At 42.6% G+C, this 16,997-nt stretch overlaps 1 protein-coding gene across 1 annotated transcript in view; it reads left to right on the forward strand.

Annotated features, from left to right (window-relative positions):
* The window catches only part of LOC144783903 (extracellular calcium-sensing receptor-like), a 138,071-nt gene that overhangs the window by 15,708 nt on the left and 105,366 nt on the right, over positions 1-16,997 (forward strand). The window contains exon 2 of the mRNA XM_078662643.1: positions 10,992-11,283. Coding sequence (XP_078518769.1) covers positions 10,992-11,283 — 292 coding nt within the window. The remainder of the gene's footprint in view (positions 1-10,991; positions 11,284-16,997) is intronic.

Raw genomic sequence — 16,997 nt, forward strand, 5'->3', positions numbered from 1 at the left:
TGCATTGCTAAGAGCTCTGGGGTGCTGAGGGACATACAGCGCACACTCCACAGGTTGGAAGAAGACTTGCGGGCACTGGAGAGAAGCATGGTACAGGGAGACGTAGGGACAGTACAGCAGGAATTCAGGGCTAAACTATCGGAATACGAGGCAGAGGCGCACAGAGAGGTACATTTCAAGGGTAAACACTGGAAAGACCGCGCCTACAATGAGGGCGGGAGACCGGGTAGGGCACTGTCGATGGCGGTTCGTATGGCGCGAGGCTCTAACACTATCTTAGAGTTAACTACAGCTGACGGGGGGGTCTGCAAAGACTCAGCCGGTATACTGAATACTCTCCAAACACACTACGAACAACTCTATACGTCACGGGCGGCTGGGGACTTTGACCTGGACGGCTTTCTGGGGGATATCACACTATGCTGGATAAGCGACGCCCATAGACAGTTTCTAGGAGCGCCACTTGAATTAGATGAGGTGCGAGACGCCATAATGTCCCTGAGCAACGGGAAGGCGCCTGGTCACGATGGGCTTCCCGCAGAATTTTATAAATGTTATGTGGATATCATGGCACCAGTGTTGCGTGAGGTGTTTGAAGATGCCTTGGAGGTGGGTGTGCTGCCGAGGTCCATGAGAGAGGTTGTAATCACATCTTTACTTAAACCGGCTAAGGATGCCAAGCAATGTGACTCGTATCGTCCTTTATCGCTTTTGAATTGTGATGCCAAAATCCTTGCCACGGTGCTAGCCACTAGACTCTTGTTGCTCATGACCACACTCATATTGCCTGATCAATCAGGATTTGTCCCCGCGAGATCTACCTCACACAACCTCCGTACTGTTTTCTCCCTAATCCAAACTGTGAGCCCTGAGATACCACTCGCTGCTGTCTTTCTAGACGCATCGAAAGCCTTTGACTCTGTGGAATGGGGGTATTTATTTACGGTCTTGCAAAAGATGGGTTTTCCCTCGATCTTTGTGGATTGGGCGCATTTGCTATATACGGCTCCGAAGGCGAGAGTGCTCGCGAACGAACGCCTGACCGATACCTATGCAATAACGAGGGGTACCCGCCAGGGGTGTCCTCTCTCCCCCTTACTCTTCGCCATAGCGATAGAGCCGCTTGCCTGTCGCATTCGACAGCTACACAAAGTCAGCGCCTTTAATTGCTTTCAGCGTCAACTCTCTATTTCATTATATGCTGACGATGTCACGCTTTACGTCAAAGAGCCCCAGACTACCTTGAACACATTATTGCGGGAGTTTGTCTCCTTTGGTGGCCTGTCTGGCGTCTCTATAACTGGAGTAAGTCCCAGTTCTTCCCACTAACGCCTGCTGTGTCGGAGTTCCCGCTCGATTATCCTCTGGAGTGGTGCTCTTCGGATTTGCGCTACTTGGGGATACAAATCTCGAGAGAAAAGGGGGAGACATTGCGACTGAACTATGGCACAGCTATAACCACACTGGCAGACTCGGTAACCCGATGGATCAAACTACCCTTGTCCATGGCGGCTAGAGTCTCCCTCATCAAAATGGTGGTCTTGCCGCGTTTCCTATATCTATTCCTCAATATCCCTTATCACCCGGGTGCCTTCTTTTTCAAAACCTTGCGCTCTGAACTTATACGTCTGGTATGGGGGGGCAAGCAGGCACGTCTTCGATGGGCGATCATGACACAACCTTATAATGTGGGAGGTTTTGACATCCCTGATTTTGAAGTTTACTATTTGAGTGCACAGGCGCACTACCTGTATTATTGGATGAAACCTATTGCTTTCATGCCACAGGTGCCCACCCATTGCCATTGGATGGTGTAATTCATGCCCCCATATCGGTGTTGGATATGCAGACTAATACGGTGACTTGTACAATGGAAGCATGGCGTAGAATAGGGAGGCGGTTGCAAGCCTCGTTACTGTATACGGCTCGACTACCACTGTCATATCACCCGCAAATGGCGCTCTTCCAAGAATTGGGTTTCCGGCACATGTGTCGCCGGTTGCGACTTCAGACATGGGGCGATCTGTTCCACGATGGGATATTTCGTTCTCGAGAAAGTTTCTTTGGGGAATATACGCCTAATCCCTTAGAACTGTTCTATTTTATATGGCTGCGAGAAGGCTTGAAGGCCTTACTACCTGAATACCCTCGGGAACCCCCCAGTGTTGCCCCGCTTACGGTTGTGCTGAATAGCACGGATGGTGCACATCTAGTGTCCAATATATATAAATGCCTCCGGAGAGAATTACCGGTTGTGGAGAGTGCGGCTAGAGCACACTGGTCACGGGACCTTGGCAGGGAGATCACAGAAGACCAGTGGGAGTATTGTTGTGACCTATCGCGTGCTGTGATGTTTAGCTGTCGCTTTAAAATGATACATTACAAGTTCCTCCATAGGTTGTATTACACACCGGTTAGGAAAGTTAGGTTCAACTTGGCTGACTCGGATAGATGCGAGAGATGCGGACAGGGAGGGGCAGACTTCCTCCATTTGGCATGGGACTGCCCGCAGGTGCAGGAGTATTGGACGCAGGTTTGTGAGGGCATCTCCCTTATGATAGGGGTCACATTGGAATTGGATCCGCTGTTGTTCCTGCTGGGTTACAGCGCACAGATAGCGAGTACTGTTCGGAAATACACTAATGTGGCACTGTTATTGGCAAGGAGACGACTGGCTTGCAGGTGGGGGAGGGGTCGTGCCCCTAAATTCAAAGACTGGTTACAAGATATGTTATACTGTCAGGAGCAATATCGAATATTCTCAGAACTGCAACCTCTGACCTCTAGGCAGGCTGACATCTGGGGTCCTCTACAGGCATACCTTCTATTAACTGCAACGCAAGGGATGGAGGATGCTGATGTTGTTGAGGTAGACAACGTGTCCCCAGCAGCAGACTCGGAATAGGCACATGTGCTATATATGGGAACGGGGCGGAAAGGGTGGGATGCCGGCTGACCCTACTGACGTTGACCTATTGGATGTAAAAGTTACTGCCCGGCCAGTTTTTCTGCGGAACTGTACGACTATGTAGAAATGGCTGATCTGCGGGACCGTGCTGGATTGATATTGTGAACTGTGGTGCTGAATTGCTCTGATTCTCAGCTAAGCTGCTATATACCATAATTGCGATACCACTAATGCTAGGAGGCGCTAATGCACCCTGTGCCAGATTACTACTGTGATACTCTCTCAAATGCTGTATTGACCCCGATTGTACTTATACTATTCCACAAACTTTGTTTCGAATGATTACCACCTAATTGCATGTCAGCTTGCTATGAGCCATGTCGTGAATTGACTAATGATTTATTACTATTATGGTGGGTGCATCTGAATAGTTATACTGTGTTCATTACTGACGATTCTGCCACCACATCAATAACTGTGTATCGCTGCCGGCCTGATATGGTTGTAGGCACACTGCTCTGTATGTGAGCACGAATGACAATAAAAGTTTATAATCCCAAAAAAAAAAAAATGTATAGGTTTGCTAGGATTCCATAGGTGCCGGCAGAGCTAGGGTTAAAAAACGAAAGGTAGGCTCTTTGCCAAAAAAGGGCACATTTTCACTGCGAAATTGCGGTGCAACCACGTTGCGTTTTGCGCTATTTCCTGTCGCAGGCACTAGGCAGACCCAGGCAAGTGAGGTACCATTTTTTCGGGAGACCTGGGGGAACGCTGGGTGGGTGGGAATTTGTTGATCCACACAGATTCCGGAACTTTCCACCACAGAAACGAGAGGAAAATGCATTTTTTTCCACAATTTTTTAGGTTTGCAAGGGATTCTTGGTAACAGAACCTGTTGGTAGACAGTCGAGTCACCCCATCCTAAATTCCCCTGGGTGTCTAGTTTTTAAAAATGTATAGGTTTGCTAGGTTTCCCTAGGTGCCGGCAGAGCTAGGGTTCAAAAACAAAAGGTAGGCTCTTTGCCAAAAAAGGGCACGATTTCACTGCGAAATTGAGTTGCGACCACGTTGCGTTTTGCGCTGTTTCCTGTCACAGGCACTAGGCAGACCCAGGCAAGTGAGGTACCATTTTTTTGGGGAAACCCGGGGGAACGCTGGGTGTGTAGAAATTTGTTGATCCACGCAGATTCCAGAACTTTCCACCACAGAAATGTGAGGAAAATGCGTTTTTTGTCAATTTCTAAGCTTTGCAAGGGATTCTGGGTAACAGAACCTGGTGGTAGGCAGTCGAGTCACCCCATCCTGAATTCCCCTTGGTGTCTAGTTTTAAAAAATGTATAGGTCTCCTAAGTTTCCCTAGGTGCCGGCAGAGCTAGGGTTAAAAAACAAAAGGTAGGTTCTTTGCCAAAAAAGGGCAGGATTTCACTGCGAAATTGAGGTGCGACCACGTTGCATTTTGCGCTGTTTCCTGTCGCAGCCACTAAGCAGACCCAGGCAAGTGAGGTACCATTTTTTGGGGGAGACCCGGGGGAACGCTGGGTGGGCGGAAATTTGTTGATCCACGCAGATTCCAGAACTTTCCACCACAGAAATGTGAGGGAAATGCGTTTTGTTGTCAATTTTTTAGATTTGCAAGGGATTCTGGGTAACAGAACCTGGTGGTAGGCAGTCGAGTCACCCCATCCTGAATTCCCCTGGGTGTCTAGTTTAAAAAAATGTATAGGTTTGCTAGGTTTACCTTGGTGCCGGCAGAACTAGGGGTCACAAACAAAAGGTAGGCTCTTTGCCAAAAAAGGGCACGATTTCACTGCGAAATTGAGGTGCGTCCACGTTGCGTTTTGCGCTGTTTCCTGTTGCAGCCACTAGGCAGACCCAGGCAAGTGAGGTACCATTTTTTTCAGGAGACCCGGGGGAACGCTGGGTGGGTGGAAATTTGTTGATCCACTCAGATTCCAGAACTTTCCACCACAGAAATGTGAGGAAAATGCATTTTTTTTGTCAATTTCTAAGATTTGCAAGGGATTCTGGGTAACAGAACCTGGTGGTAGGCAGTCGAGTCACCCCATCCTGAATTCCCCTGGGTGTCTACTTTAAAAAATGTATAGGTTTGCTAGGTTTCCCTTAGGTGCCGGTAGAGCTGGGGTTCAAAAACAAAAGGTAGGCTCTTTGCCAAAAAAGGGCACGATTTCACTGCGAAATTGAGGTGCGACCACGTTGCGTTTTGCGCTGTTTCCTGTTGCAGCCACTAGGCAGACCCAGGCAAGTGAGGTACCATTTTTTTGGGGAGACCTGGGGGAACGCTGGGTGGGTGTAAATTTGTTGATCCACGCAGATTCCAGCACTTTCCACCACAGAAATGTGAGGAAAATGCATTTTTTGTCAATTTCTTAGCTTTGCAAGGGATTCTGGGTAACAGAACCTGGTGGTAGGCAGTCGAGTCACCCCATCCTGAATTCCCCTTGGTGTCTAGTTTTAAAAAATGTATAGGTCTCCTAAGTTTCCCTAGGTGCCGGCAGAGCTAGGGTTAAAAAACAAAAGGTAGGTTCTTTGCCAAAAAAGGGCAGGATTTCACTGCGAAATTGAGGTGCGACCACGTTGCATTTTGCGCTGTTTCCTGTCGCAGCCACTAAGCAGACCCAGGCAAGTGAGGTACCATTTTTTTGGGGAGACCCGGGGGAACGCTGGGTGGGCGGAAAATTGTTGATCCACGCAGATTCCAGAACTTTCCACCACAGAAATGTGAGGGAAATGCGTTTTGTTGTCAATTTTTTAGATTTGCAAGGGATTCTGGGTAACAGAACCTGGTGGTAGGCAGTCGAGTCACCCCATCCTGAATTCCCCTGGGTGTCTAGTTTTAAAAAATGTATAGGTTTGCTAGGTTTACCTTGGTGCCGGCAGAGCTAGGGGTCACAAACAAAAGGTAGGCTCTTTGCCAAAAAAGGGCACGATTTCACTGCGAAATTGAGGTGCGTCCACGTTGCGTTTTGCGCTGTTTCCTGTTGCAGCCACTAGGCAGACCCAGGCAAGTGAGGTACCATTTTTTTCAGGAGACCCGGGGGAACGCTGGGTGGGTGGAAATTTGTTGATCCACTCAGATTCCAGAACTTTCCACCACAGAAATGTGAGGAAAATGCATTTTTTTTGTCAATTTCTAAGATTTGCAAGGGATTCTGGGTAACAGAACCTGGTGGTAGGCAGTCGAGTCACCCCATCCTGAATTCCCCTGGGTGTCTACTTTAAAAAATGTATAGGTTTGCTAGGTTTCCCTTAGGTGCCGGTAGAGCTGGGGTTCAAAAACAAAAGGTAGGCTCTTTGCCAAAAAAGGGCACGATTTCACTGCGAAATTGAGGTGCGACCACGTTGCGTTTTGCGCTGTTTCCTGTTGCAGCCACTAGGCAGACCCAGGCAAGTGAGGTACCATTTTTTTGGGGAGACCTGGGGGAACGCTGGGTGGGTGTAAATTTGTTGATCCACGCAGATTCCAGCACTTTCCACCACAGAAATGTGAGGAAAATGCGTTTTTTGTCAATTTCTTAGCTTTGCAAGGGATTCTGGGTAACAGAACCTGGTGGTAGGCAGTCGAGTCACCCCATCCTATATTCCCCAGGGTGTCTACTTTTCAAAAATGTATAGGTTTGCTAGGTTTCCCTAGGTGCCGGCAGAGCTAGGGTGCAAGAACTACAGCTAGGCTGTTTGCCATAAAAGGGTCAATTTTTAACTGCAAAATTGAGGTGTGACCACGTTGCATTTGGCGCCGTGTCCTGTAGCAGGCACAAGGCCGACCCACACAAGTGAGGTACCGTTTTTATCGAGAGACTTAGGGTAATTCAGATTGGTAAATCAACTGTTATTACCAATTGAATTTTCATGCATTTCTCCCTTCCCAATGAAAGACATTGTGTAAACAAAAAATCTTTTAAAAAAATGACCAATAATTCTCATTCTAGTATGAGTATTCCCAATTTTGAAAATGCGCAAATATATACTGTTTCTAAACTCTATAATTTGTACCCAATTAAGAAATACATAGGTGTCTTTCATACAGATTTTTCCATGTATACATTTTCCAAGAATAAGTGCTCTATACCCAGTAAATAATAATATACCATTGCAAGTTGCTGCTCAGGTTTTGGATCTGGGTTCGTCAGGTTCTTGGTGAAACTACAAGTCCTATATATCCCCACAACCAGGAAGGTCTAACGGATGTAACGGTATATTGCTTTCCAAGAGCTGCCAAAATTACAAGAAGTTATAGGTGAAAACGTTGAGACAAAAGGCTGCTTTTTTCAACAAATTTTCAATTATTCAAATATTTACCTGTTAGTTTCTATAGAGAAACCTTCATGGATTTAGACAAATGACCCCTTTCTGAATTCAGAATTGTGTCTACTTTTCGGAAAACGTATAGCTTTCCAGTATCCATTATTGCTTTCAAACTCATTTCTACCATTAACTGGAAGGAGGTTGAAAGCTCTAAAAATAGCAAAAATAGGCTATGTCCCAGAAAAATGCCAAAACTGTGTGAAAAATGTTGGTTCTCTGACAAAAGACTGTCATTCCCTAAAAGCTGAGAAAATGGAAATTTCAGCCCCACAACCCCTTTTTTGATAACATTTGCAGGGAAAAGCCCAGAGGCTTTCATTTGCAGCCCGTTTTTCGCATTTTTCTAAAAAAAACTAAAATTTCACTGTATTTTGGGTAATTTCTGGGACCCCTCCAAGGGAATCCACACACCCTGGGCACCTTTAGAATCCACATGATGTTGGAAGAAAAGGACGCAAATTTGGCGTGAATACCTTATGTGGTCAAAAAGTTACAGGGGCCTAAGCGCGCACTACCCCAAATCGCGAAAAAAAGGCTTAGCACAGGAGGGGAAAAGGTCTAGCAGCGAAGGGGTTAAAGACAGTGCAAATTTCCAGAAGCTCTTTTTCATGTAATTGTGTTGTTTTGTTTAGTGGCATTGAATTTCTTAGACAAGTACGTCACAGATGTAACTGCCCTAAATGAACATCTCTCTGCGAGAATATAACGCTGATTGCTTCATCTGCTTCCATAATGAATAGCCTTTCTATGCCTGGATGAGCTAGAATGGGAGCAGTCGTGAAGGCCTTTTTTAATGTGCAAAAACCTGTTCAGCTACTTAAGTCCTGATTAAGGTGTTATTCGTATGTAGTAGCTTAGTAATCAAAGTTACTGTTGCAGAGAAGTTGTGGATGAACTAGGGATAGATATCTGCAAACCCCAAATACTTGTGAATTTCCTTTAGATTTTTGGGGGCTGGCCAACATTTGTATTGCTTGTAATTTTACTTTATATCATAACTTTCCCTTGTTGAGTAAGGATAAAACTGAGGAATTTGATCTCAGTGGCATGAAACTCACACTTGGGTAGTTACAGAAAAGCCCATGTTGTTGCAAAGTGTTCAAAATGGTATTGACATGTATTAGATGTTCTCCTTCTGACCAAGAGTAAATGTCATCTATTGGCATGAAGACAAATTGATGTAAATTATCTTGCAAAACATCAATTAAAATAATTGAAAGGCTGCTGCGGCATTACATTGCCCAAAAGAAATGATACAATACTCGTACAAGGAAAAGCTGGTACAGAACGTGGCCTTCAACTCAGCACTAGCCCTGATTCTGACCAGATGACAGGTGCCACTGAGATCCAGCTTGGGGTAAATTTTGGCTTAGTCTTCTTGGTTCAGTAAGACTGAGACGAGTGGTCTACGGTAACAATTCTTAACATGTAATATTATTTAATGCTTGATAACAAATACATGTACGCTGCTCAACATTGTACTTGGCATTTGAAAATCAATGGTGAGGCAATCGGCAATTTTGAGGGCCTGACAAAACAATTAAACAAAATATGTATCTACATATTCTAGTAAATTGAGTTTTTATTGTTTGGTTAGGGCATAGATGCGACTACATATAATTTTGGTAGCTGTTTGTGTTTGAGGAGGAGGCTTTGTCATAGCGGAACAGCTGGATGATGTTGCAATAAAGATTTCTACGTTTGGATTTTGCCACTTTTTTAAAAGTCAAGATGCTCTAGTGCAATGAAGCTTCAGACTAAAGCAGATGAGGGCCTCATGAGGGCCCGATGTCTTCCCAGAGAGGAACCTCTGAACAGGATTTGCTGCTGTGGAGAAGAACATAGCGGGAGCTACTGCGAAGTTAGGCTGGCTGGGCACTCCTACTCAGATGAAGCAATCAGGGCTATATTCTTGCAAATAGATATTTATTCAGGGCAGTTACATCCTGTGGCATACTTGTCTCAGAAATTCAGTGCCATTGAACAAAACAAAGGGCATTATTTACAAGCCCATTGCGCCGCTGGTGCATCACTTTTAACATGGGGAAAAGTGACGCACCGGTGGCACAAGGGTCTTGTGAATAAGGCCCAAAGAATGGCAAAAATACCTCTTTGGATGTAACTACCCTATATCCATCTCAAGGCTCACTTCCTATTTAATGATTACTTCATCTGATCCTTCCACATATTTTAGAAGCCCTGCATTTCACCCTTTTCTTTTTTTATGTTTCTCAAATTATTGATGGCAAATTCTGTTTAAGAAAGTCTTATGAGTTTTCTGAGACTGTCTTGAAGGCAATGAAGTAGGTCTGAAGGGGAAGTAAGTTGATATACGTAAGGGGGGATTCATGTGGTCATATTTATACAAACTTTCTTTAGCCAATTTTTGATGTGCAGGGCAGCTTTGGGTTAAGTGCTTGACGTTTCAGAGGGAGTGGCATTTAAGGAACTCCACTTATCTGAAAGGAAGATCTGGCACCTGACTACACGGGGAACATCGTTTACGCCGCAGTGCTTTTACCCCGCAGCTATTACAACGCAAGTCGTTACTACGACTTGCGCTGGATGGTGCTGTGGGATAAGGAATCTTGCAATTTTATATTCCAACACCTTCCCTACTGTTACGGGGACTGGTGTTGGAATATAAAATTATAAGATTCCTAAATCCACGCCCTCCAACGCAAGTCATTGTAGCGACTTGCGTTGTAAGACTTGCGTGGTAAAGGCATGCGTTGTTACAACATGCGTTGTAACAACGTACATCTGACTACACGGCATGGGCACTCCAGCAGGGAGTATATGGCACATATCACACCTGATAAAGTCTGATACTGTTGAGTTGGGAATTTATCAGGTTCGATACATTCTGCCTTTCACAACTGGGCTAAATAGTCTGCACAACTTTAAATTGTGAAACCTGTGCAAACAGGAGCTTGCAAAAGGGTTTGGAATGTATTGAGACTCCATTGAGACTGTATTGAGATGGGGGGTTTTGAGACTGTATTTAGATGGGGAGTTGTGGTCTCTTTCGATGAAGTAAGGTGTTATTTCTCACGAGAGTGAGAACTGGTGCTGGATTGTCTCAGATTGTGTTGAGAACTGTGGTTTAACTTTTGTTTTTGGAAGATCGGATATTAGCTTAATTTTTGATAGCCATTCTTGTATCCAAACATGGTTAGTGTTAGCAAAGTGAATTATTTTAAGGTTCAGTTCTGTTTGACAGAAGAAAAAAACTACCCTTTTTATGGAGAATAACAAGTCACATATTTTTCAGATACATTAGACAGTCCTTAGTGTATTCTTGGATTTTAGGTTCTGTGTTTAAAATGAGTAATCATGGAGATTGAAAATTGAAGTTCAAGATAATGGGGAGAGGGTAAATCTTGCTGTGTTCCAAAAGACACTAGTAGTCACTAATTTCACAGACTTTGTCTTGCTGATTATGCTAATTGAAGCTATAAAGTGATCAATGAAGTATGATATCTGTAAATCCCATGCTTTGCTGACAGGACATTTTTTTGGGGCTTGAAAGTCAACCACTTTAAGTTCCTTAGTGAGGTTGGGCAGGCCCAATGAAAGATATTGCCGTACTTTCTGCATGTTCTTTAACATTGTTTGTTCATCCACTGCTCAAGGTAGAATGGGTGGTTTGCTAATAATATGACCCCCATGACATTGTGAAAGTAAAATATGTGTCTATGACTATGAATCACTGTTGAATTCACTAATGTTTTCTTGAACAATTTATTTCTATGTCCAGGATCAATACAATATTTTACCAAAGCATCCTTGCCATGAAGTTTGCCATCAGTGAAATCAATCGCAGTCCTACACTTCTGCCTAACACCACCTTGGGATTTCAGATTCATGATTCTTGTTACTCTGAAGTGGGGGCTATTGATGGGACCTTGCAGCAGCTTTCTAATGTGAAGGAGACAATCCCCAACTATAGTTGTCTTTCCTACCCAAAGCTGGCTGGTTTCATCGGAGATGGCCCATCGGCAGAAGCGCTTCCTATGGCCAGAATACTTGGAGTTAGCTGGTTTCCCCAGGTACAAAATAATCAAAAGAAGCACAAAGCCATATTTAGAGATGATGTTAGACATAATCTGAACAGATGCTGAATAACCTGCACGAAATCATAACAAATAATGCAAGATCGGAGGATAGGTTAATATCCCAGAGCTATGGAGAATCCAAGGGTAAAGAATTGGATGGAACAAGAGAGCATTTTATACCATTTCCAATTCCAGATTTCAACTTTGATTACAGTGATCTGATTTGCTTGTCATTCAGAAATATTTTGTTTTATTGCAGCTACCATTCTTCTATACGGGTGAACCAAAAATACTTGTGAAACCTGTTTTGCAAATAAAATTGTGATGGGATGAGAGAGTTGTGTAGTGTTGCAAAGTACCCTATTTGCAGTTACTCGACTGGATTCCACAGTACAAACAGGTAGCTTTAGGTTCAGAAAACATCAGGCTCAGTTACTAGTATGTAGCTATATGAAACCCAACATAAGTGTGTACTATCCTGCTCAGCCTCTGGTATTAACTGGTGTAACTAGTATATACACACGCTAAGGCCCACATGCATCAAGGGTTTTTGCATTCGCAAACGGTGTGAATCGCAAAATTCGGCCGTTTGTGAATGCAAATCCCTTTTTTGGGATGCATGAAGCATTTTGCTATTTTCGCAATTTAAGAAATCGCAGTTTATTTGCGATTTCTTAAATTGCAATTGCATTTAAGAAATCGCAATTTTGCGATTTCTTAAATGCAATACATGATTTTTTTTTATTGCGAAAACGCAAATAGGAAGTGGTAAATTACCATGAAGTTAACCTTCATGGTAATTTGCGAAAACTTTCAAAAATGCACAAAAGTGCATTTTTGAAAGTTTCATTTTAAACACACACATGCCCTTTGGGCATGTGTGTGTGAAAAATGTACTTAAAGTTTAATTTCAGGGGTGCAAGGGGAGGTCCTTTGGACCCCCCTGCACCCTTGAAAATGCATTCTCATTTTGCGATTCCTTAATTGCGAATCGCAAAATGAGAATGCCTTCCAATTGATTCCTATGGGCCTGTAGGCCCATAGGAATCAATGTAAAGGGATTCCTTATTTGCGATTTGCAAAATTGGGAATCGCAAATAAGGAAAAATAAGGAATCGCAAAACAAAATGCGAATTTTTAATGCATAGGTATTTGCGATTTCTAAATTGCGATTCCTTAATTTTCGCAATTTAGGAATCGCAAATACCAACAATGATGCATGTGGCTGCATGTGACCTAGGAATATTCCATCGAGCATCTCACTCTTAGTGGAGTCTGGACACATACAACACAGGGAAAGCAAAACATAAATCATTGCATTCCTTTGGAAAAAACAACAAACAGGTGACAAGAGCCTAAACAAGGTAAGATTGGGCAAACATATTGATGTGACTTTGGGACTAAAGCAGAGCACATAGAAGCATACTACAGATTCGCAGAGAATTATTTCAACATGACTAAACCTTTATTAAGCAAAGTACACCTTAAAACACCACCAATTGCTCCTCAGACTCACAGCCAACCAGCCAGAGGAAACATGGATATGGGTCTCTTTCGGATCTCACTCAGAATAGAAGAGGTCATCTTGTTAATAAATCAATAGAGTCCAGATGTATTAACATTTGCATCATTTTTTAGATGCAGCCTGGGCATAATTTATTTCTAGATTAACTAAGGCACACAAAGCTCGATTTGTGTGACTTTGTAAAACAAAAAAGGAACACAAGGCAATACACAGTACTGCCATGCACTACTTTGTGTCGGGACGCATTCTATTTGTGGTGCATGGGGGATCCTGTCCATCCACCCATTGATTTTGATGCCAACCCGGATTTACTAAAGTCAGTGAAACTGGGTTCGCGACAAATGGTGTGCTTACCCATCGGAGGTGTAACAAAGAGAAATATGTTTATTTTTCCTAATTAATTCCTCTTACCATGGGCTCTACATTCTGCAGCACACATCAAAGAGGAACATGCCTCTAAGGGTTGTTGTCGTTTAGGAAGATATCTCTTTCTGCACCATAACATTTCAGCGCATAATGTAAACAACTTTGCACCAAGGCACACGAGTGTCTACATTGGTGTGAGCTGCCTAAAGTGCAACAACACTATGAGAGAGCTGAAGTGTGTCATATCTTAGTTGATATGGCACATTTCTGCTCTCTCCTTTTCACACAACGCAACACAGCAACTTGCCATGCTGCATTGCATTGCATGAAAGGTTGCTATATCTGCACCTGGGTGTCTTTCACTTCTCACTCATCCCAGTATGCAACAGGTGTCCTGACGGGAGGAATAAGTAATGGGTGTCTTTCAATATGGCATCTAGTGAATTAGCAGCATGTTTCTTTAACACCTTACACATCCCATTACAAATGTGTATCTTTTCAATTTAGCAATGGATTTCTTTCAATCCTCAAACATCCAATTGCAAACAGGCATCTTGTGAATCGTACATGCAATGTTCACCAGACGTCATCCTCTCACACTCTCACAACACATAGCAGCAGACATACCAGTCATGAACATGTTTATCAAGAGAACAGCAAAAAGCCTCCAAATTAGACCAGTGACAGGAACACAGCAAGCTATAAGCACCATATCACAACTTGCTCCTCTCAGTTGTAATACACTTCAAACCATTGACAAGAATATAATGAATATACTTGTGAAACACATCTTGCAGTCGCTAGCCTACCAACGCTCTTAAACTAAACTCAAGTTCATGTTCAAATAACTTTATTCGATTCATATGAATCATAAAAGTATGTCATTCATACATAGTTAAACAAGACTTAAAACCTTCTATACAGCAATTCGGATGAGTACATATATTAATTCACAGTTTAAAATGTTAAGATAGATTTTATAGTATTCAACATTTTCTCAGTCTATCACAGGTTTACAGAACAAATTTAAAACCTAAAATCACTCGAGGCCCAGTTGCCCTATCACAATTCATATTGTTTCCTAAATATTAAAGCAGTTCTAATGAAGTTGAGCACAGCGCTGCAAGTAGCAGCAGTAGACCAAGATCATAAATAATTAAAACTTTCCTGATAAGAACAAGGACAAATTTCCTTCAAGATAGGCTTAATTAAGCCTGCCCTTATGTCTTTATACAGCATACAAAACAACATAAAGTGCATTGTGCTTTGTAGGGTAAATTATTGCAGGGACAGGAAGTCAGTCTCTCACACCAACTTGCCAGTTTAGTAAAAGCCACAAGAAAGTGCAACGTGCAAAGACGAAACCTGGTCACGAGGAAACGTGACTGTGTATGAATAGTAAAAGACAAATAAAATTGCTGATAGCAAGATGGCCCGTAAATTAGTATCTCATCGTCCTGATAGGACATTCTTAATTCATTATAATATGCATTTTTTATAGTTAATTTCATGTTAGATTGTATGCCATCAGGTATAACATAGTAGTTTCCCAAGCCAATCTTATTAAAAGTATCTTTGACATAACAGAGCCAGGGAGTAGGCAGGGCCTTTTCCAGTCTCATACAATCTCTAATAATCGCCCTGGTGAATGATAACTCCTCCAAAGTACACACTTTCCCCCATAGAATCAGCGAGGCAATGTTTACTCTATCTTTAACATAGTCCAATCCCACTTCAGAGTTACAGAATTTTGTGGGAGAACTAATGGGTACCATCAGCAATCTTTTTAAGAATTTATTTTCCAGAATTTATATCTGGCTGCTTTTTTGATTGCCCCATACTTCTGCCCCATAGGTTGCTACTGACAGACATTTTGAATTATATAGAGTTAGCATTTCTGCCACCGACTTATGTCCCAGCTTGCACGCAAAGCGGAACAGACCCTCAATGATTCTACTGGTGTGTTGATCCCTGGCTTCAATCAAGTGGTCCCAATTCAATTTGTTGTTAAAAACATTCCCCAAATATGTGAACTTAGGTACCTTATCAATAATCTTTTCGTTTATCACACAACTAAACTCAAATACAGATGAAAGGTATGATATGTTGTCCTGAACATACTTCACTAAATGCTTGAATCATTACCTATCGCCCAGGTACAGTGACACTTTCCACTATCTTTTAAATGTAAGCATTTCCCATACTGACATACTAGAATTTCAAGAACACTAGTTCTTTAAAAACAAAGGAAAAGCTTGGAGACTGATTTATGCTGCTAAAACCTCAGTCTGAAAAAAATCATAAAACCTCAGTGTAGGAAAGTGGAATATTTTGTGGTGAGGAGGTTACTCCTCACCATGTAATAATATCATATTACTATAAAGATGTTCACACTAATAAATCCTTTGCTCAGTCCTGGTAGTGTGGCAAAGAGCAGTCAGACTTTACTAGAAGTTGCGTTAAGCATTTCAGAGTACCAACATGGAAAATAAGTAATTGGCACGTCTGGATAGAAATCCGACACCAATTTATGAAAATAGAGTGTATTGTGAGGTAAATTTAGACACCAAAACAAAAGGAATAGCATACATCTAACCGGAGGTACAGATTTTAGAAGCAAAATTAAATCAGTGCAAAATAATACATGAAAAACCTAATATTGTGTGCATCGAGTAGTCCAAATGGGGGCAAAAAGTGAGGGGACATCTGCAAGAAGGTCTGTATTCTTAAACAGAGTAAAACCTTCAGTTAAAACAAAAGATTACATTGTCTGGTTACAACACCTTTCTGAATAGAAATGCGCGATTGCTATTCTTGTATTCTGTACATTCACAGAGCCAAAAATGTGAAGCCAGAAAGCTCCTCGGATAGAAATACGTGGTGCTTAAAAACAGAAATATGTTACTTAACCACTTGCAGTTAACAGATTCAGCCCTGAACCCTATGTAATGATTTTTTTTGGGGGGTGGATGGGTGACTACCCACTTTAAGGAACAATCACTGCCCTCGTCAGGGTGAATCCTTCAAGTCACAAAATTAACCTGAGCTCAAGTCTCTGGTAGCTATGGCACCAAGGACGCAGGCTTAGCATAGGGTAATGTGTAAAGTATTTAAACAGTACCAAAACATGCAAAACAATTAAAATCCCAAACCAAGTTAGAGAAATCAAATGCAATTTAATAAACAAAATGCCATCAAAATGGCAAAACAATAAATATCCAATAAAGGGAACCAGGGATTTGAATTTCTAATGTTTTAAGCAGAAACAGTGTAAGAAGCACAAAGTGGTGATGATAACCAATGGTTGCTGTAGAACAGGACCTAGGAACAATTTCAGGCTGACCGTGGTGGAGAAATGGTCAGATACACCAACAAGGTACGCCATGATTTTTTTTTTTTGTCCTCATCTCACCTTGGCACGTACAAATGAACACTCGCAAGCCACTGTCCATCCTGGGCGCCCCGGGTTGAAGTTCTTGCTGTACCCAGAGCCGACCTGGCTACCTCTTCATTCCGGGGCCAGGTGTAATCATTGGACAATTTCAGGGTTTCTTATCAGCCTCATTTCCTTGGCCCATTCCATCAGAGGTTGCCATACTGTGCTATTCCGATTGTGTGGTGTACTAGTTTCTAAACGTGCTATTCTTAGTACAGATTGAAGCCATTTTTCGTGTGGGGGAGGGGTAACATCCTTCCAGACTTTACATATTTCCCTACGTGCAATTAGAATAAGAGTAAAAAATAAAGCCACCTGTGTCTCCCTTAACCCATTTGTGAGATCAGTGTCCAAACCAAAAAAAAACCTTGCAATGGTGAA

The sequence above is a fragment of the Lissotriton helveticus genome, chromosome 10 (assembly GCF_964261635.1).
Source record: "Lissotriton helveticus chromosome 10, aLisHel1.1, whole genome shotgun sequence".
Lineage (NCBI taxonomy): Eukaryota > Metazoa > Chordata > Amphibia > Caudata > Salamandridae > Lissotriton > Lissotriton helveticus.